This window comes from Cariama cristata, unplaced genomic scaffold, assembly GCF_000690535.1.
Source record: "Cariama cristata isolate BGI_N322 unplaced genomic scaffold, ASM69053v1 scaffold9825, whole genome shotgun sequence".
Classification (NCBI taxonomy): Eukaryota; Metazoa; Chordata; class Aves; order Cariamiformes; family Cariamidae; genus Cariama; species Cariama cristata.
Genome location: NW_009615736.1, coordinates 3,613 through 24,328, shown reverse-complemented (window position 1 = coordinate 24,328; position 20,716 = coordinate 3,613). Strand labels below are relative to the sequence as shown.

The 20,716-nt window shown below is 35.6% G+C and overlaps 1 protein-coding gene across 1 annotated transcript; it reads left to right on the top strand.

Moving 5' to 3' along the window:
* The first annotated feature begins 254 nt into the window (after positions 1-254).
* On the top strand, positions 255-20,016 carry MTDH (metadherin). The gene is made up of 11 exons (XM_009699924.1): positions 255-299; positions 776-955; positions 2,459-2,527; positions 5,058-5,309; positions 7,491-7,577; positions 9,597-9,695; positions 12,037-12,161; positions 12,721-12,840; positions 15,356-15,475; positions 17,576-17,732; positions 19,343-20,016. Exons 1-11 carry the CDS (start codon positions 266-268, stop codon positions 19,411-19,413), a joined length of 1,314 nt encoding a protein of 437 aa, XP_009698226.1. The 5' UTR covers positions 255-265; the 3' UTR covers positions 19,414-20,016.
* The last annotated feature ends 700 nt before the right edge of the window (positions 20,017-20,716 follow it).

Below are 20,716 nucleotides of genomic sequence, written 5' to 3'. Positions count from 1 at the left end.
TGTATTGCATAAGTCTTTCATGTTACTTCAATAATCTTAACTTATGTTTAGCAATTAGTGTTGCATAGTACTCCTTTCAAGGGACTGTGCATACAAAGGGTTGTTCAGGAAAATATGTTTCAAATTTACTCCTATATTTCAGTGGTGGGGAATTGTAAATCACTATGACAAGTGATCACTAAGTAATTATTAAGATAATGTTCTATTTTTATTCTAGTCAAAGAAAAAAAAGAAATCAAAGGGAGATGCTAAAACGGTTCAGGATATGTCACGTCTAGATGGAAAGGAAGTTGATGAAGGTACTGAACACAAACACACACAAAAAAAATGCAATTAAATGTATTTTGGCTTAAATGCTGTTCAAGATTTACTCGTTTGTGCTTCATAAAGAAACATAAGAAACATTTTGTCCTAACTCCATAGTACATATTATATCTGAAAATCTGATCTTTGAAACAACAGCATTTAATAACTTCAGCTGATCCGGTTTTTTTAAGTTGAACTTACAAAGACTGAGAAAAGTAATGACTAGTAAGGCCCTCATGTTGTTCATATTTTGCTCTGTGAAGCAAAGTATTACAGCATTGCATCGAGAAAAACTTACCTTTGGCCAGTTGTTCGTGTTTTCAAACCGATGTTGAAGTTGACTCCTATGTCAGTGATTTTTAAACCGAACCTGTACTTGGACTTCACCTTGATATGAAACAAGCTAAAACTCTTTCCTTTTTGCTCTCTGACTTTATTTAGTGATGTTTTCATTTGGGGGATATTTTAGGAACCTGGGAAACGAAAATCAGTAACAGAGAGAAGCGACAGCAGCGTAAGCGAGACAAGGTCCTGACTGATGGTGGCTCAGGAGAATCGAATCTCCAAGGGTTGGAAAATACAGTTACTGTATCCATTGAACAACTGATTCCTACACCATCGCTTCCGGTTGGTCTCAGAAAAAACAGAGGTATGATGGTCAATGGTCTGTGAACGTGTTCTGGAAAGATGATTTGAATGCTTAAATAGTGACTCTGTTTTGGATGTATGATAGGTATATTTGTAGGTGTAACTCTTGAGGAAATTATTTCAAGCTATGTAAAGGTACTTTTCATTGTGCAAAACTCCCCCTTTTTTTGAGTTATGTTTTTGGGGAAGCTCAGGAGAGAATGTTCTGGAGTAACTGGCTTAGACACTGGCCTCCACGCTGGTGCTCTGTCAGTAGCCGCACAGCTGCATAGGCATGTGTCCCATTCCTTCACTTGGGCTCTGCTGACTCTGCCCTTTATGTTTCTGGAAACTTCAAAGGCACCCTCAGCACTGCTGCGGGCAGCACCAACTCCTTAACTTTTTGAACGCTTCCTTGTGGGAAGGTTATGTTCATGAGTTCTCTTTGCAGGTCATTCACTGCTTAACATCTAGACATTTTTTCCGACATAGATTTAGTAGTACGTGTACAAAAGCTGTTCATAATGGTGGGACACATCTGGCTGAGATTTACTAATCAATTATTATAGCTAAGGATTCAATAAGGAAATGTAGGCTTTAACTTCTCTGGCCGCTACTATTTCAGAAGAAAGTTGCATGGGGTTGTTTAAACTGTGTGTAGGCACAGGAATTCATATTTGGCTGCAATTGAGAAATGGTTTAAGAAGCTAAAAGAATCTGAAGACAGAAACAGTTTAGCTTTCTAACATACTTTTAGCCTACTGATACATTTGGTGCTTTATTTAGATGAAACTTGATGTTCTAGCCAAGTGACAAAAAGACTGAGTGTAGCGACTGACTGGTACCTTGTAACAATTTATTGAAATTTGCATGCCTTACCTGCTGTTTTATTGACACTTGTTTGCATCTTGACTGAGTGCATGATTCTTGTCCTTGAGGACTAGATCAGTTGTTTCCTCTTTTCTTTTTTCTGCCCATTTACACACAAACAGCTTCAAGAACTAATAATTCCAACTGTCTATATACTCTGTGGCTAGCCATAACTATTGAAACCTCTTTGGCCAGAGTCATTTATGGATCATACACTCTTATGTATCACCTTGTACCAGACTAATCTGAAAAGAATTCAGCTGTGTCTAGTATTTTCATGGTGAGCTAGAAGTTAGAAATAACTATATATTGCAGAAATACTTAGAGCTGCCCTTTGCTTGAAAATGACAGACTCTGTTTTAGATTTCTGCTCTGCATTCTTGGGGAAACTAGCTAGAGTTCTTTGAAAGCTGTGGTTACTTGTTTTATAGGCCCTAAATCAGTTTTGAGTACATTCTGCCAGCAAAATAAACACAAATAATCAAAAATATAGCACTGTAGTTTTATTCTTAAGTTTTCTGGAAATGTCTTAATTTACTTTGAGGTATTGATTTTTTTTTTTTTCTTAAAATATCAGTAATGGATACTCTTAGATTTTTACAGGTGGTGTTAATTGAAAAGACTTACTCTAGCTCTGTTTCCTCTTCTTAATCAGGTGATGCACTTCTGAATGCACAAGTTAGCAGCTCTAAATCTGCAAAGGGGGAGTCATCAATTCCACAAGGTAAAAGCCTTTGATTATTGGGCATCCTAAGTAACTAGAAAAGTGTTTTACAGAAGTGAAAACACAAATTGTCAGTGCAGGATTTCGTGCAGTTACTGATCTGGAAATTTATCATGCAGCTGGCTTTTTTGGCTATGCAAATATTATACTTTCAAGTTGCAGTTACTTCTTAACAGGTTGAAAACAGTCGTTACATGTAGAAAAAGGATTCAGTATCTAGAATTTTCAGACAGATTACCTGTTTTACAAATTGTTACTTGCAGAACAGTAAAGCTTATTCTCAAACTCCACTTAAAAATTCTTTATGCTAGTTTTTCAAACTTACTCACTTTTTTGTGTTCATGAATTGATTATTTGCTCAAAGAAAAACCTAATATAGATAACTACAAAGAGCTCAAAGATACTGCTGCTGATTATTGCAAAGCTTGCACTTGTTTCAGATTGTATACATGAGTTACTCAGTTCTTTACATACTCCTTTGAGTGGCATGCTTTAAATACATTCATTTTAAAAGTACTTAAATATAAATATATGTTTATAAATATATATGACATTGTATGTCATACACATAATTATTAAAATATTTGGCTGTTTTTTAGACTATAATCTACTAGAGAATCTCACCGGTTTTCTAGTAAGAGATACTTCTGTAGTAATACTTGAAGTGAATTAGTTTGGCATAATGAAATCAAGATGGCTGTTTCTTACTCATAGGCAACATTAGTGCTGTTGCTTTAATGAAAAGTAGTTAGTGTAATTAAGCAAGGCAGCAAATGAGTTATTAAAAGCACCCAGATCCAGAAAGTGCATCACTTTCTGCTAGTTTTTGAGAGCTTTACTTCACATGCAAAATTCCTGGACCATAGTACAGAAGGAAGGAACCGTGTTCTTCAGTGATGCCTAATGGGAGGACAGGAGGCAATAATCAAGTTTCAGTAACAGAAATTCTGACTGACCATGAGGAAAAAAAGCTCTTCATAAGATTTCCCAGAGATGCTTTAACTATCAGCCTTTATGATTTCCAGAACTTGAATAAAGTGGTATAATTCTGAAGTTAGCTATGCTTCGAGCAGAAGGTGGAACTAAGTGACTTCCACAGATGCCTTCCAATCGTAAGTTTTCTGTGAAAACTTGCTGGTCATAGAAGCTAAATGTTTGTGACAGGAGAGTAGTATGATAAACACAGAATAATCAAGCTCCTGCTTCAGGACTTTAGCTGTCTTTTTGCAAGGTTGCAAAAGAGTTTTTCTACTAGCTACAGTTTGTTTTCGGTCTCTTTGCTGTTTTTGTTGTTGCCTTCCCCTAAGATGTCCTAATACCCTTAGAGGATGTTGACTGACATGAACAATGTTAGTGCTGTGGAAAAAGGGCGGTGTTTTTAGGTAAAGCAATGGTGACCTTGCAGATGTCTGTGTTTGGAAGTGGTTTGTCTGAGAAAATCTAGGCATATCTCACCTAATCAATTCCTTGCCAGTGAGGCTGCCTTCAGTGTGGCATGTTCATGCTGCCTGAGCTATGAGTTCATTTGAGGAATAAAGTATTTGGACTGTAGTTTTATTGGCATATGATATTGACTGACTTATGCATCGAGTTTTGGCTATTTAAGTGTTAGACTTGCAATATGCAGATATTTCTTAATTGTAAATTAGCAGGTTTTGTGTTGTTTACACTGCATATATAAAGAGAGAGAGAGAGGATTTGATACACAGAGCCATTTGAAAGGTTTGTGATATATAGGAGGTCAGACTGGGTGCACCAGGTGACCATTAGCCTTTATATTTTATAGGGACATAAATGAAAAAAAGTTTTAAATGATCTTCATGTCTGTGTACTACTGACTCCTCTTAAAGTATACGTTAAACTTGCTATGGCTGGTAATTTCTCATCAGGGTAGACTGTTGCGGTCTTGTGGTCTTTTACCTTAGTGTAACATAAAATATATTGCTTATAAATTATTTTGAGAGTGTTACTATGACTTTTTCCTCTAACTTTGATGGGCGCTATGGTCAATATGATAGCTGTGCTCTTTGTAAATCCTGTGTAGTTTGGGAAGCATTTTCTAATCCTTAGTCATTTCTTCTACTTCCTGCTTAGAGAACTGCTGTACGCAGTTGTGAAACAGAAATTATTCTCCATTTAGTGCATGCGGTTTTCCACAAATCATCACCATACTCTGTAAGAGAGATTACCTGCCAGTGTTGGAAGCACCCCCAACCTCCTTTTTTTGAATCTAGAGGCATTGGTTCACCAAGATATTGGCCCTACAAAGAAAGGGACGCAGGAAGGAACATGCACTTTTGTACTGTTTTTTCCTCACTCTTCAAGTTGTTAGGCAGATGGTGCATGTTATCCGAACTGTAAAATGAGCTGAGACAGAGCAGCAGCTCTTCTGTATCGCACTGGTGTAGCAAAGCTGCTCTTCACTTGTACTTTCTTTTTTTATTGTTAAGTGTACGTGGACATAAGGAATATTTCAGTTCTTTGTCCAGTCCTTATTTAAAATAATGCTTTCATTATGCTTTTATTTGAGTTTCTCCAGGATTGAGTGAAAGCCATACAGTAAATGGAGGAAGCTGGAATGAGAAGTCTGTAAAAATCTCCTCACAGATTGGTGTAGGGGAGGAAAAGTGGACATCTGTTCCTTCAACTGCAGCTGGGAAGAGGAAGACGGAGACATTGGCTTGGGGCCAGGACACTGGAGATGCTAATGGAAATGGAAAGGACTGGGGTGTAACCCTGGTGGGCAGGCCCTGGAAAGAGCGTTCCTTGTTCACTCCTATTGGTAAGCTATTCCAAAGAAAACTTGCTTGTCTTCAGCATTTTTACATAAGTATATTTTTCAGTAGAGAATCTCTTAAATAGCGTTACGTTTATATATATTAAAAAAAAGTCTTGGAGTGGTCTAGTGAAATGTGAACTAGGCAATTTCTGTTTATTGTAAGTTCTGATGGCTTAACATCTATGTCTCTGTTTACAGTTTAACTGGGGGTTTGGAGTTTATCTGAAATGAAATTATTTCTGTGAAAAAATAAAATTTTTTTATATCACTTTCCTAAAATTCTGAAAGTGATTACTATGTCATTTTGAAATAGAACTTCTTTTAATGAAAGTCTTAAACCCGGGTCATAAGTCTATTCTGTTGATCCAATGTGATCAAATCAACTGTGTTTCGTTTTGGCAGATGTTTGTTTAGGCTTCAGGCATAAAGATTGTTCAGCTCTGGTGACATTTAGCGTTACATTGTTTGTTTTCTCATTAGAAATTGTTTTTAGTCTTCTGCAGTACAGTTTTTTGCCTTTGTCACTTGTACTGTCCATAATAATAATGGAGAAGAGAATTGTTCATTTCTCTCTGAGTAACAATCTTCAGCTTATTAGTAGGTGCTGTAATATGGTCCTTCCCACTGTTCAGTCTAAGTGAGCCTAGTCTCTTCTGGAAAGCGGTGTTCTTTGGTAGTCAGTGGCATTGCTTTAGTCTAGACCTCTTTTGTTTGTCTCGCATGTCTTGAAATGTGGTTACTGAGGCTGGACCTGCGATACCGTTGGAAGCTTTACTGTTACCAAGTAGAGGCAAAGGGCTTTTTTCATATTCCAGTTAGCTGTGTTCTGACGTATATTCTAATAAGGTAGTTCTTGGTGACTGTGACCAGCTTGTTGTTGGTTTTGTTACTGAGAATACATCATGCCTGACCAGACTGACTTGTTTCTGGTAAATTGACTAGTTTTGTGGGTGATGGGGGAGCAGCGGACATCTTTTGTGATGACTTCAGTAATGCTTTCGTATCCAAGTTAGGATGGTTGAAAAACTGGTCAGGTTCAAAGGTGGTGGTTAGTGAGTCCTACTCTACCTGGATGCGGGTAATAAGGGGGATATCCCAGGGCTCTGTATTTAGCTGTCCTGTTTATCATTTGTATAAATGACCTGGAGAAGGCAAGTGAGTGTCATTCACATCAGATTCCCAGATTACAGCAAACCTGAGTGGGGAGAGGGGACCCAGTTGATACAGTTCGCATCAGGGATGCCATCTGGAGAGACCTAAACCAGGTGGAGGAATGGGCCAACAGGAACCCAAGGAAGTTCAGCAAGGACAAATGTGAAGTGCTGCACCTGGGTAGGAAGCAGCCCTGGCTGTGGACTGACTGTCTGGGGAGCAGCTCTGTGAATAAGGGGTCCTGGTGGACACCAGGCTGGACCATGAGCCAGGCATAGGCCACAGAAGCAAAGGATACTGGCAGTATTCTGGGCTGTATTAACAGGAGTCAGTAGATTGGGGATAGTGATTATCCACTTCTTGGACCACATCTGGAATACTCTCTCCAGTTTTGAGCGCTTGTCCCCCCAGTTAAATAAATATGATTCTAAATAAAAGCTACTAGTAGATTTTATTTAGAATCACATTCTAACCAGATGTTTCTTTTGGCACGTTAGTGCCACTGATTATTTCTGCTTGTTTTCTACCTTATGCTTAACAGTCAAGTATATCTTAATTTTTAAGCAGTATCTCCTGTTTGTCAAAAATTCTGTTCTGTTCTTTAACATATATACGATTTGCTCTGGGCTAGGTTTCATCTACAGAGTTAATAAATATGCTTACCAATAACTTAGATGATTGCAATAATGGGAAGAAGAATAGTAGTATGGGGCTCAAAACACAATTTATTCTTCCTTTGTGACAAGTTTCTATATACAAAAGGCTATAGAGGGAAGGAGATCTTACAAAGCTTGAACATTGTTTCAAGCCGAGTGTTCGTGCAGTCACATCTCTATCAGCACTGATTGTCTGATGTAATAAGCAAAATAATGCCCTCAGTTGTATGAAATATTAATGTGGCTGGAATGTCCACTGTTTTTCTGACCCTATTCGTAATTAAATGTCTAACTTTTTCAACATTGTCAGCAGTATGAAGGCTTTTTCGTTTTGTTTTGTTCCACCCCCCCCCCCCCCGCCCCGCTTCCCCCACAGCTGCTTGGAATGTAGATGCAAGGATTAATACCTCTGAACAGAATTCTACTTCTTTCTCTTCATTTGGATTAACTCCTGGAGTTTCTGGTATGTATGCCCTTCCAGAGATTTTTCCACTTTCTTCTACTCCACCAGGTGGAAATAGAATTTGTGAAGTGTTATTAATATGCATCTTTCTCATTGGTCTTTGAATATAGTACTGGTAACTGGAAACAGGTGGGAGATATGTTTTATGAAAGCCTAGAAAGCTTTTTTGTTGTCCTGAAATTGTGCAATAAAGTAAATGTTTTAAATAGGTAATCAAAAACTAGATCAGGAAGAAGGTGATATTTCTTACTTAGCCTTCCTGTTTGTGTGTTTAGTCTAAGTAATGGGCATAAGAGATTGCTCAGCATTGCTCTGTCTCAAACTGGAGATCTGAAGATTGCTCTCTAGGAAAGTCTGTTTACCCTCATCTTCTGGGAGATTTGTTATTTGACGGTTCGATTTTTCCTCTTCAAGGAACTGAAGCACTACCTTCAAAATATGTTACATAGGCAGGATTTGAAGTCTTGAGTCTTTTCTCTGTATGACAGGTGGGAAAGCTGAGCTCTGGGGTTTTCTTGTTTTGAAGAGTGAAATTGCTGTAGAGTGCAAACCTGGCTTCATAACAAATCTTGTGTGTTAAATTACTGTCATAAGTATATGACAGTGTATTTATACAATAAGGGGATCATATGTCAGGTTTCCTGCTCTTGCTTGCTTACTCCAGTTATCTAACGAGCTTGGCATGGCAGTTTTCTTTTAGGAAGTAGCTGGCCAACTGCTTGTGCGCTTAGGCTATGTTTACTTGCATTGCAGTTTACAGTCTTTTAACTGTGGAACTCGAGCTCAGTGTCCGACAGCTCACGAGCACTTCATTCTCTGTGCATATCTGAGCCAGGATAACAAAGAAGTAACAAACATCAAGGTCTAATTTATCAGACTTTCCAAAGAACAGTTCACTCTAATGAAAACTTGCAGAAACCTTGTCTTAGAGAAAAAGAAGAAAGAACATCTTAATTGTACAGAGAGTTTTAATAAAATAACATTTCCCAGGGAGCCACTTGAATTCAAGTTCAGTCTCTAGGCTAAAACTTAAGAAAGTTTAGTTGATAAAGTGGGACGACAGACTGAGCTGAGGTTCATCTGCAATACCACCATTCCCACTTTGAGAGAAGTGTGAAGGCAGTGAAGTATATTCATCATCTTCGTTGCACCTTAGCCAACGATGTTGTGATGCAAAATGACCACGAGTAAATATTTACTTCTTACTTGTGACTGACTAACAAAAAATGAGAAAGTGTCAAGGTTCCTGTCATCTTGAATTATTTTTTGCAGAGGTGTTTATAAAATAGACCCAGGTAGCTATGGTCGTATTTAAACTTCATTTCAAAAGTAAGTGTCATCATAAAGTAATAATTTCTTTCAGGCTCACAATTAAGGGTTTTTTTGGGTTTTGGGGGGTTTTTTTGGTTTTTTGTTTTTGTTTTATAAAATGGTTTCTGTTTGCTGATGCCTTATTTTTCTTAAAATAATGATGTTAGATGTCTAACACTTTCTGTTATCTGGACTGGTATTGGCCTTACTGTTTGTTGTGCTGCTTTTATGTTCCTGAAACCTTTTACTTGAAATGAGAATTGGATTCTTAGTAATGAATAATTTAATTGCTCTATCTGCAATGTAATTGATGAGGCTTCTTTCTAGTACTCTTTTCTTTTAAGCTTCTCCCTGCAAGAGTTCTTACTGATACAGGGTAATAATTTTACTAACCATAAAATTTCATTGTATTTGTCAGTTTGAGGAGACTTCTGTAAGCCTTATAGACTGCTGTTATTCACCCTTATCTCTTTTTTCCATACTCCTCTTATGACTTAATTTTGTCTTCCTTCTTCAGTTCCCTTGTTTTCTGAATATACCTCATTTTCAAGAGCCTTGTAGTTTTCCTGTCCTATGCAGTCCTTAGAATCAGATTTTTTTTCTTTGAGCCATCTGTCTTCCTTTCCTACCTTGATTGCAATTTCTTTACCCAAGAAAACTCCAAAAGCTTGTAAGTTAACAAGTACAATTTTATTTATTCCCTTTTAGGATCCAACAGTGAGTCAGTTTCTCAGGCTGGTACTTCTGATTTTCAGTGGGATTTAAGTCATGCTCAACCTCCTGTTGATGATGAATGGTCTGGGTTAAGTATGTTCCTCTAAAATGTTCATTAACAAAATTTTGTTAATTACTGTTACTTTAAAGTGTAGTTACTTATATTATCTACTTGTATTAGCCAGTTGTGAGTATCTGAAGAAAAACCTGGAATGTTTCACTTCTGTAAAGCTAATTGACAGTTCAAAGAAAACAGAAAGAAGTATTTTGATGAATGATAATAGAAAATGGTTAAATTTAGGAGAAATACTTGGATATTGAAACTCAGAAGTGAAAGAGAGCTCATGCATCTTAAGGTAGTTCTAGCTTTTGCTAGAAAATCTTGGTAATCAGTTAAAACAGTCTTACTGCAAATGATAAGAAAAATCTACTTCAAGTCTGCCAAAGATGTATTTAGCAGCCACAGAATTTGCTTTTACATGTTTGTACCTTACTGAAAACTTAATGTAATGTAAGACTCTTACATTTAGTCTAACTTCCTTTCTCATTTAGCAAACATTAGGAAGTTCTTTTGTGTATAGAAAGCATATGCAGGATAGAAATCACTGAAATTACTTGGGAATTGTAGGAAAATTGGTGTTTACTTTCCCCTTTCCCTTCCCTTCCAGTTTTAAAATATTCCTGTAGTTCTTACCACAGTCTCTTCCTAAACAGGGCTGTAGTATAATAAAGTTACAGCCATTCCTAAATATTTACTAGTGAAACTGTACTTGTGAAGAAAGCTTTCAGCCTTAAATTCACTTTTTCAACTGCCTTGTAATGGATAGCTTTATTCAGTCAGATCCAAGAATGTTTAAGAAAAACAGTTTAGTGCCTCTCATTAAGTCATTGACCTGAAAAATTGGTCAAGAAGTTGACCAGAAAAGTTGCCGTCCTGTTACCTTCTCTCCAAGATCAGCTTCTTGCTTAATGACTGCAAAAGTGGAATGGATTGATACAGTCCTTGATTCCCCAGTTTTGGCATTACTGCTCTGATACCAGATAATTTTTTAAATTATCTTTTATCTAGTTTAAGGATAAGAGAAGCACTGAAATGTTAATAATTTGAAAGTAATCAGCTTTGCATATTATCAAAAGCATAATTTATTCACGTTTCTAAGCATAGAATGTTTATAGCTTTAGCTTCTGTTAATAGAGTAATTTGGTCATAGATGCCAACCAATTGAAGTGTCCGCTAATAAAAGTGGGGAAATAATGGAAGTTTAGGCTAATGTGATACACAGATACACCTTACTGCTTTGTCAGGTTCAGGACAAGGAAATTAACTGTATGTACAAATACTACTAGTTTTTGTTATTAATAAAAAGATTTGATTTTTTTAAAGCAAGTAGTGAGAGGGCAGTAGATAAACTGTAAAGTGTTATGTTGGGCAGTAATTGTTTTTTCAGATCAATAAATGTTAGTGTCCAAAGTGGGTGTAATTGAGGTAATGTTTTTATATGAAAGCAAGAGATGGAAAAGTATTATAAATAATCTTAAGATCTCTTAATGTATTTTTGGTTTCATAATGTTTGCCAGTAAATTTAATTAGGTTTATTACTGCTTTTCGTTTTGACTTAATTTTCAAATGTTTAAACTGAATCCTGCTGTAGTTGGCAGACCAAGCTTGCCTCTTCCCCTTCAATTTGGCATAGACTGAGGGTGAGAAATATTTGTGATGTTAATATAAATGTGAAATGAAAGATGATCTTTTACAAGGTGTTCTGTTTTAAAATCACCTTGCTGTAACTTTCTACTAAACAGACAATCTAAGGGCTTAGTTCTTCCCTTCAGGTATTTCTGATTTTTATATAACTGACCCTTTCAGTCTGTCATTCCTGTGTGACAACATAAATGTGTGCCATCATAAATGAACGATAGCAAAATGGAGTAGATACTTAGCGTCTTAGAAGAAGTAAGGTTATTAAAAAATGTCAGTGTTACAAGATGACTTTTGGCTCAGTAAGATTTATACTTTCAGATATATCACTTGTAAAGGATTCTTACTAGGGTAAGATTGATCAGTGTTACAGTTCATCATAATTTTTTTCACAAACTATGGGGAAGGTTTAAGATGGAGAACAACTCTTAAATTTGTCCCTTTTCACATAGTCTAGAAAAGTATCTCAAAAGAATTGCATCTAGCTAGTGGCTGCTGTGACTAGTTTGTAATCCGATTGCTCTGTAAAATAACCAAGTCTTACTCATTACTTACAAAAGTATTCTACATGTCATTAAAATATTTACATTTTTTCAGAAATACAGAAAATTAGTATTTATATCTTGATATCAAGAAGAAGGTTTATGCATAGATTTTTTTATTATTATTTTTAAACTGTCAAAGAGCACCTGTAAAGTAAGGAGTCATTCCTGAAAATCTTTTTAATCTTTGTAGATGGACTTTCTTCAACTGATCCTAGCTCTGATTGGAATGCACCAGCAGAAGAGTGGGGAAACTGGGTAGATGACGAAAAAGTTGCTTCTGTCCGTCAACCTGAAGAGATATCTGATGTTCAGAAGGTAAAAGGTGATATTTTCTCCTTAGGCCCAAGACTTTGCCCTTACCACTGCCATTTCTTAAAGTAACTTAACGGTGATGATAAAGGTAATCTATCATCTCTTTTGATGCTGATGTGAGTCACACAATTGAGTTTAATGTGTACACAGAGAAGGAAAATGTTGAATGTTGTTATTGAGAAAATAGAAGCCACTTAGCTCTATGTCAAATTTTGCTGTCTCACCATAAGATAAGGATTACCTTACAATTGTAGACTAAGAGAGGATTTAGATCTGTTTTCATAAATACTTCTTAACAATATTTAGTTCTGTGTATGAAAAACAACATTTCCATGCCACCATGGTGGTCTGTTGCCTTTCTTGTTCCCAACTCCTGTTCCTATATTACCAGATAGCATGTAGAGAATGTGGTCTTCCTAAAATGAACTGGACAGATAAAATTGTGTTCATTTATATTTTCATATGCATTAAATTCCTTATAGTTATTGATTTGTGTTTACTCTATAGAAGGCATGTGTCACTGTCATTTTAAATGCCAAATATCTTATATTCCCATATGAAGCCTTCAGATAATGAAAGAGAAAAAACAGAGCCAATTCTTCAGAGCTCTACAAGTGGCAAATCCAAGAAAAAGAAGAAGAAAAAGAAGAAGCAGGGTGAAGAAGCTAACTCTCCTGCACAGGTAAATGGAACAAAATCTGGATAGCCTGAAAGGCAATTGTGACAAATTCACAAAATCACTTTATTTTTGTATATTAGTGTCTTAAGGAAAAATTATTTGGGGGAAATTTGTTTCCTTATGGTATTGAATTGTCTACTAATGTTTCTTAGGAGTTAAAGTCATCCTTTTCTTATACTAGTATATTTCCTTTAATTTGAATTATTCCATGTTTGACTTGCAAATACAACGTAGGTTTGCTGGATTTATGGAAAGCATGAACTACGTGCAAAGTATTTATCCTGAATTATGTATGTTCTATCAAATCAGGATTCTGTACTGTAGGGATGTTTCCAGGAGGAACTTTCCTTTGCGTAAGAAGCCTTGTCCTACTGTCCTTTGCAAGACAGCTGCCTTGGTGGACAAGGCTAGCTGGGAGAACAAGAGAAATTGAAGTTTTCTCTCAGGCTATCTTAAAGTACAATTTCATGAGAATATAGTGGTTTTCTGAAGTACTGTCGTAGTTTGATTTATGTGAAATGGTACATATCAATGCTTCGAACTGAGTAGGTGGAGCTACTCTGTGAGTCAGATTTGAATGAGATGGATAGTATTTGCAAACTGAGGATGGTTGGAGTTTTCTGTATTACTTAAATAGCTTTTGAAGAATTACATTGAAACAGATTTGTTGTAAAAATAGCAAAAGCAGATTGCACTTCTCTTGGCAATTGAATCATGTTTGAATAGATGGAAACAAGTACTTTCCTAATAGGAAAAAGCTTTTAATAGCTCATGCTTAGAATACATCTTGCTTCTGCTTGTAGTGACAGCCATTCATAATTTACATTCTTTACAAAATGTTAAATGCTCAGTTGCATCTGACTAGGTGAATTGGAGAGAGGGGAAAAGCATTACTTCAGTCATTCTTGCTTTGGATTTGCTTTTATGATTATCATGTTTTCAGTCTGAGATTTTATTAAAATAATTTTAGTATTTAAAAGAATTCTATGCAATAGGAATTTAAAAGTTGTCTGTGTGGAGGTGGATGCTTGTGTCAGTTTGTGGTGTTGCTTTTGGGGCAAATTCAGACTCGAGTACTAGGACTGCAGCTTTTTTGTAATTGAAATCTGTCATGTTCTGGTATCTGCAGTGACTCTAAGTGTAAGTCAAAATTAATAGGTTATGGTTAACAGGTGTTTGCAGATGTCTTGCATGGATCTTAAGATCAGTGAGTGCATTCTGACAGTATTTTTTTTTCCATTGTCTGTGAGCTACCTTTTTAAGTTGTATATGTCAAATGGAATCCTACTGTCCATATTAACATAATTAGATTCATTTATTCTATCCATTGGTCTCCAACCATTCTGATCTTGTTACTTTTTCTTTCAATCCATCAGTCTATGAGATCATCAGTTTAAAGATGAGAATTTCTCTGTATTAAATTTTCATGGAAAACTGGGGGGTGTTGCTTGTTAGCAGACAGAACTGCTAATACATCACAGATAAGTTATCCTTGTTATAGCAGTTTAGTAATTAAACTTGCCAGTCTTATTTCAAACTCACTTAAAATTCCTATATTTAGCCTCTGAAAATTGAACATGTTCATTTAAACAGCATCATCTTTCTTACTGATTACACCTAAGTGTTCACACTCATATTTGTTGACCTCAGTGTTTGTCAAGGCAGTAGAAGCTACCTTCAGAGCTAGATATAAGGCAATATATATTCTTTCCTGTCAAGTATCAACACACTTAGACTGTGACTGCATTTTCACAGGGTTCCAGGGGAAATAAGTGAAGGAACAATGTTTCAAGAGGTACTTCCAGCTTAAAACTGGAGACCTGTGTTCTTTTTTCACCACCACAGGATTTTTCTGGTGCTATAAACAAATGTAACTACTCTACTTTCTCATGTAAAATGAAAACTTTCCACCATTGTTTGTTTAAGGAGTAAAGGTTGAGGCTCTTGGATACTTTGGATGTATTTTCCATTTCTGTACCAAGAGGTTTGTTTTACAGGCATCATGGCGGAATAATTTGGATAGCAAAAATATTATTAAAGCTTAATATAGGATAGAAAACTGTACAGGTTAATATGCAGAGCTTGTATTTAAAAACATTTTACTTGTAACAAAGCACAGAATTAAGAGCAGTCAAGTCTCACCGTGATACTTTTGCAAAGTTTTTAGAGTAACTTCAGTTTAATTTCACCTCCTTATAATTTCACAGGCTTGTGAAATCCAGTTCTTTGAGATCAGGATTTTTGTTAGTGAATTGCATGAAGAGTACTGCTTTCTGGGCTTTATTGGCTTCTATAGACATTTTTGTGTTATGTTGTTCTATAAATTTTGAGTGTTAACATAGGCTAATATTAGCCCACTCCATTTTTTTTTTAGATAGACTTAGTTATAGAAGCTGATTGTTTGATATATTATGATATGTGATATCATAACTGATGTGCAGGGAAGAAGAGTCAGAACTTTACTGCAAACACAGGCTCTTCTTTTTTTTTTCCTTTCCACCCCACTCTGCTTTTGTAGGACACTGAAGAACTGGAGAGAGAAGCTGGAGAGGAATTTCAGGAGGATACCTCAAAAGTTCAACCACAGCAGGAAACAGCTTTTTCTCTGAAGACCATAAGTACTAGTGAACCAGCTAAGGTAGGGATACCAAATTTGGTTTATATTACAATTTCTGATTCGAAAGTGCTCAAAATCCATTGAAATGTTAATTTGTGTAGGTAAAGTTGCAGTAAGAATACTGCCTTAGGCTATATGTTTATGAATATAAAGGTGATTAAGAGGTTGAATTTTAGATATAGGTCAGTTATGAGTTTTAAAAAGGATATCTGTTCTGAAAAGCAGTATCTTCTAAATCAGTGGTCACTTTCATGACTGTCAAGTTATTTTCTTGTTTGAATATTCAAGAAATAGTTTAAAACTTTGAAATCTGGAAACCTATGAACTAACAGGTCAGAGCGCAAGGCTAGGAAGCATATTTTACTGTTCCATTGCAACAGAAGGCAGTGTTACTAACTTACTATATTCTGACTTAAATGCAGTCTAAATTTGATTTTAATGACTGTGCTGAGCTTAGTATTAATGATTGAATAAGAAAAGTTTTTATTTGAACCAATTCACAAACTGTTTACTTTGTCTTACAGTTGAAACAAATATTCAACAGAATACAAGTTCCCTTTAATCTTTCTCCAACTACCAGCTTTTTTAGATACTGTTATCCTACGAGCATCACATTGTAGCAAGAAGTGTTTAATAATTCTAGTGGTATTAGTTATATGTTCCATAAAAAGTGAATAATACCAGTGAGACAGCAGTTTGGTACTGCGCAATATGTGTCAGAATATTGAGTTTTACTTTTTAATTGCTAAGCATTTTTTTATAAAGATAACACGGTCTTAAGAGTCAGATGAAAGTAGTAGAATGGAATGTTTTACGAGAGGCTGCAGGCCAGCAAAGAAAAAGTACAGAAAATGTTTATTGAGAACACATGACTTGAAAAGCACATTCAGACATACTTTTAGCTTATTCTAAATGTCCTACATCAAAGTAAAGCTTTTATTATGATTATTTCATTTAGGTTCAGTTCAACCTTCATTCACAGTTAGCAACAGCTACCTATTCTGACTAGTGCAAAGTTGGGTTTTTGTGGGTTTTCAGCTGTATCTGAAAAAAGACATCCGCTTATGTGCGCAAGTGACTTTATTCCTGGTAGTATATGTTTTTTTAAAAAAGAATTAAAAGCAAATACGTTGTTTTGTGTTGGAGGTCATAGTTGAAAATGTGTAGACAGGAAGCTCATATTTGGATTGTGACATCAAGGTGGGTTTTTTGACATCTAGAAAGAGGTGTACTGGTGGATCCTGAAGGCTAGCATTTGCTATTTAGAAATCTAAATTGATTTGAGTAATACTTTTCAGTTACATGTAATGATTCTTTTCATCTGCAGTTATTTTATTTTTTTTTTCCTCCTTTGAAGCCTTTTGTCAGTAGGTCACCTGCTGTGGTGGGTTTTTTATCTTCTGACTTCCCTGTTGGAATGTCAAAATATTTTTTTTTTTTTATTTTGACTTCTGTTTTACTGTACTTTCATTCCAGTAAGTGCTACACAGTAAGCTACAGTTAGATCTTGTCTCTGTAGTGGAAACCTTCAAAACAGACCAGATAATTGGAAAATATTAGGAGTATCTTTTACTTGGCAGTTATTCATATAGTAGTTTCCACTGAAATACTTTCTGACTGCTCTCACAAATATCTGTTGTTGTAATATAAGCATACAGATTATTTTGAGCAGTTGATAGTAATGACTGCAAATGCTTCCTAAAAGTTTGATTATTTGGGGTTTTGAGTTGTGTATTTGGACCTATACAGCTTGCCTCTTTGCCTTGCAACCAAATGTGTATGTGTCACCATCTTGCATCTCTTTTGAATATGTATTCTAGAATCTTTTTAGGACCTTAGTGATTTTTAGATTGTTTTTCATTTCTTTTCATGTCATGTATTTTAAGAATTCGTTTGTGCCGTTTATTTTTGCTTATATGCAACTAAAAGTTGTGGCACTAGATGGCAGTCATAGCGTTGCAGCCTTGATTTAAAATTTTGAGGGATTTTAATATTGGCTTAATTTTTCAATGCAGTCTTTCCAGCAGCTGCTAAGTATACTGCCAAAATGACACCATATAAGAGTGTTTTACTGTTGTACAATGTAAACTTTTGGAAACTTTTTTCTGTTTTTTCAAATAGCCTGAGGAGGCTCCTTCGCTTGCTGTTTCTACTGAGCCATCTGTAATTGTATCAGAAAGCGATTCTGACAAGATTGCTTCCCAAGTGCCACAGATGCCGCAAGAGACAGATGTTTCTAGTCCCAATATTAAGCAAAACAGTGTGCCTCCTCTGCAGAGTAAGTATCTCTTGGTACAGTTCATTCATCTGAATTCAGAGTGTATTTTTTCCCATGGAGCATATGTAGTCAGAATGCTTTGCCCTCAGGTTTGGGTTTAGAGTGCTATATCAGGTACTTATGTATTTCATTTATGTATCTTGCCATATTTTAGCTTTTGTTGAAGTACTTTGACAAATGTGCTTTCACTGTGAGGAAAAACTGACTTCATATGCTTGAATGACTGAAAATGTCTGTTGGCCTTGTCCAGTCCTTAACAGACATTTGGACATACTCTTCACCATCAGGACTGGCGCTCCATGCTGTGACTAAGTAGTTCTGCCAACACTGTTTCAAAGGCCTGCTTGCAAGCCTTCAGTGGAACAGATGGGTACTAACATAGCAGTTGACAGGATATTTAGCTACCAGAAATTTGGAAAAAAATACAAGCAATTCAGTTTTCAACCTACTGGGGTTTTTTTTTTTGACTTTTCAGCTCAACTCATTAACATATTTTTCCAGATGCTTCCAAAAATATAATCATGGAGGAAAACAATTGCTAATATGGGAGTAGAAAGGTATTGGATGATGTACTTATTTTTGTTGTCACCTGAGAGCACATACATCAGGCTGAACTACTGCCGATATACTGCTTTTTAAAAATATGCTGTGCCCAGAGATGTCAAACGTGTCCTCTGTTGTACTCAGCAAAAGTGCTTGTACTGAAGTACTCAGTAAGACAGAAAAATTAGAAGGGAAGTCAGGATGTGAAAGGCATTGCTTTAAAAAAAAAAAAAGTTGTTTGAATTAGACTTTTAAATGAGATTAATGAATACTGACGTTTCATAAGAAGTTCCTAGCTAAGTGTTGAAGTACTAAACCAGTTTTTAATGACTGCAAAAGAAACTGGATGATTTCATAATATTAGTCTCATTCAACTGCACTAATTAGCTTCTTGGTTTTGAATATATGAAACAATGGAATCTTTCAAGTCAATGTCAACTTAAACTTTGTTCTGATTCTAAAATATGAAGACTTTTGTGACTGGTTCATGCCTCAGCAATTGAAAGAGCATCTCTTATGTTCAACATATGAAATATTTTACCTGGTTTATCACTTTCGGCAGCCAGCATGTTTTAAGGCAGTCTGTTTTAATAAAAAAACATAGTGCTGCTTTATTTGATTATGGATTCTGTGTAACCACATCTTTACATAGTTCATTATTTTTAAAAATACTCTTCTGACATGTCACTTACACTGTTTTTAACGACTAAATATAATCTGATAAAAGTGAACATTTAATGTCAATTATGTACATGTACATTAAGTCCAGTTAGCCAAAAAAAGACTATACTGTAAACAATACATTTACAAAATTAATTACCTTCATTGTGTATCGCTCTATGTATTTGTGGTGTAAAAAGGCAGGTTGAAATTCACAAATGTTGGTTTAGAAGCACTTCTAATTAGACTATTTGGGAGAAGCAGATAAGTATAACTCTCCAAAAATCACACTAGTTGATTGATCAGAATTACTTCATAATAAAATGGGGTGTACTATCTAGGATTTTAAAAGTCAATTCTGTATAAACTTTCTCAATCCTAACACTCTAGTTATGTTTTGTTTTTAGCAAAGTCTGAAGAAAGCTGGGAATCCCCCAAACAAGTTAAAAAGAAGAAAAAAGCAAGAAGGGAAACGTGAACTGCCCGAGATGGACATGTGTTGCTGAATATTGTCATGAAGATTATGCTGTTTATGCAATAATTTGTGAACATGTACAGAATTTTATATAAGTTTCAAACAATTTTTAAAAACAGAACTGCTGTGAACACATCTTTAAAAAGGAATCAATGGAAAGTAACGTTATGGCATAACAAACAGAATATGCTACATTTGAAAGACATTCTGAAGAGTCTGTTTTTCCAACTTTTGGAGAGAGATCTTAATTAAAACTGGTTTTACAACACAGTGCCCTGTTTACAACAGATTATGCTCATCTACAGCTGCGGATAAAAGATTAATTTCAAGGAAGGGTTTTCTGTAAAAATAATTGTACAATAGTGGGTGTTTCTTGCCTCTCTTACGAGTGATGCATTAGAAGCACAGAATGTCAACCATTTGAATTTGTTTCATGCCTAAATCCAAGTGCTTTGATTAAATACATAATCTGCCATATCTTTACAGTAAGTTGGTTAGCAAGTCTGCTAGCTATTACAGGAATCACAAGTGCAAATCATTAACCCGTTGTACAGTCAGACCTTCATGGTTTATTATATGAAGTTAACACAATAAAACTGCTTTGGGTTAAAAGTTTGAGAATGTGATTTGAAACTTGAGTATGGTTCATGAAGTTATTTTTGATAATGTCTATTACCTTACTTGAATTATTGAAGATAACAGTATATTTTTAAGAACGCAGTAATGTGCATAAAATTGGTTTTCTCCTTTATCCCCTACAGTTCTTGGTTGATTCAGAGTGCCATCTAAAACTGTATTCTTTCAACTTTTAAACTCATGGAATGAATTGAAATCAAATGTTCCCTTCCCTTAACACTTTTTAATTTACCATACCCAAATCTGTTCTGCCGTACCTGATTCTGTTCTCTATTACTAAAACTCTGAAGAAAGCAAAGCGAATTTTTTTTCCACTCACAAATTATTTGGGATTTCAAAGATCTGTTGGAGAACTGGAGTGGCTTCAGACAGCTTTAATTGACATTGTCAAGACCAGTTATCAGGAACACATTTTTTTACTGCCTTAACCTGTAGTATGTAGAATGTGTCTAGACTTCTGGACAGGAGTTAGTGTTTTTATATAAAAAAAAATAATAATTCATGCAAGTATAGCAGTTGTAAAATAAAGACCATTTCCTGCTTGAAACTGTTAATTAAAACGATGTTTTAAGATGTCATTTTCAGGCACTGTGTAATTACATGGTATCAAACTGGCAGATGTGTTTGTGTCTGTAAGGTGCATGCTCAGCCATGTACACTGTAAATAGCC

What these genes read in the sequence shown, in the direction of transcription:
- MTDH (XM_009699924.1), top strand. Translation starts at nt 266, where the DNA reads ATGTCACGTCTAGATGGAAAGGAAGTTGATGAAG. An exon ending in GGAGTCATCAATTCCACAAG is followed by an intron (nt 2,528 to 5,057) that starts GTAAAAGCCTTT and finishes CTTTTATTTGAG; the next exon opens with TTTCTCCAGGATTGAGTGAA. An exon ending in GTACTAGTGAACCAGCTAAG is followed by an intron (nt 15,476 to 17,575) that starts GTAGGGATACCA and finishes TTTTTCAAATAG; the next exon opens with CCTGAGGAGGCTCCTTCGCT.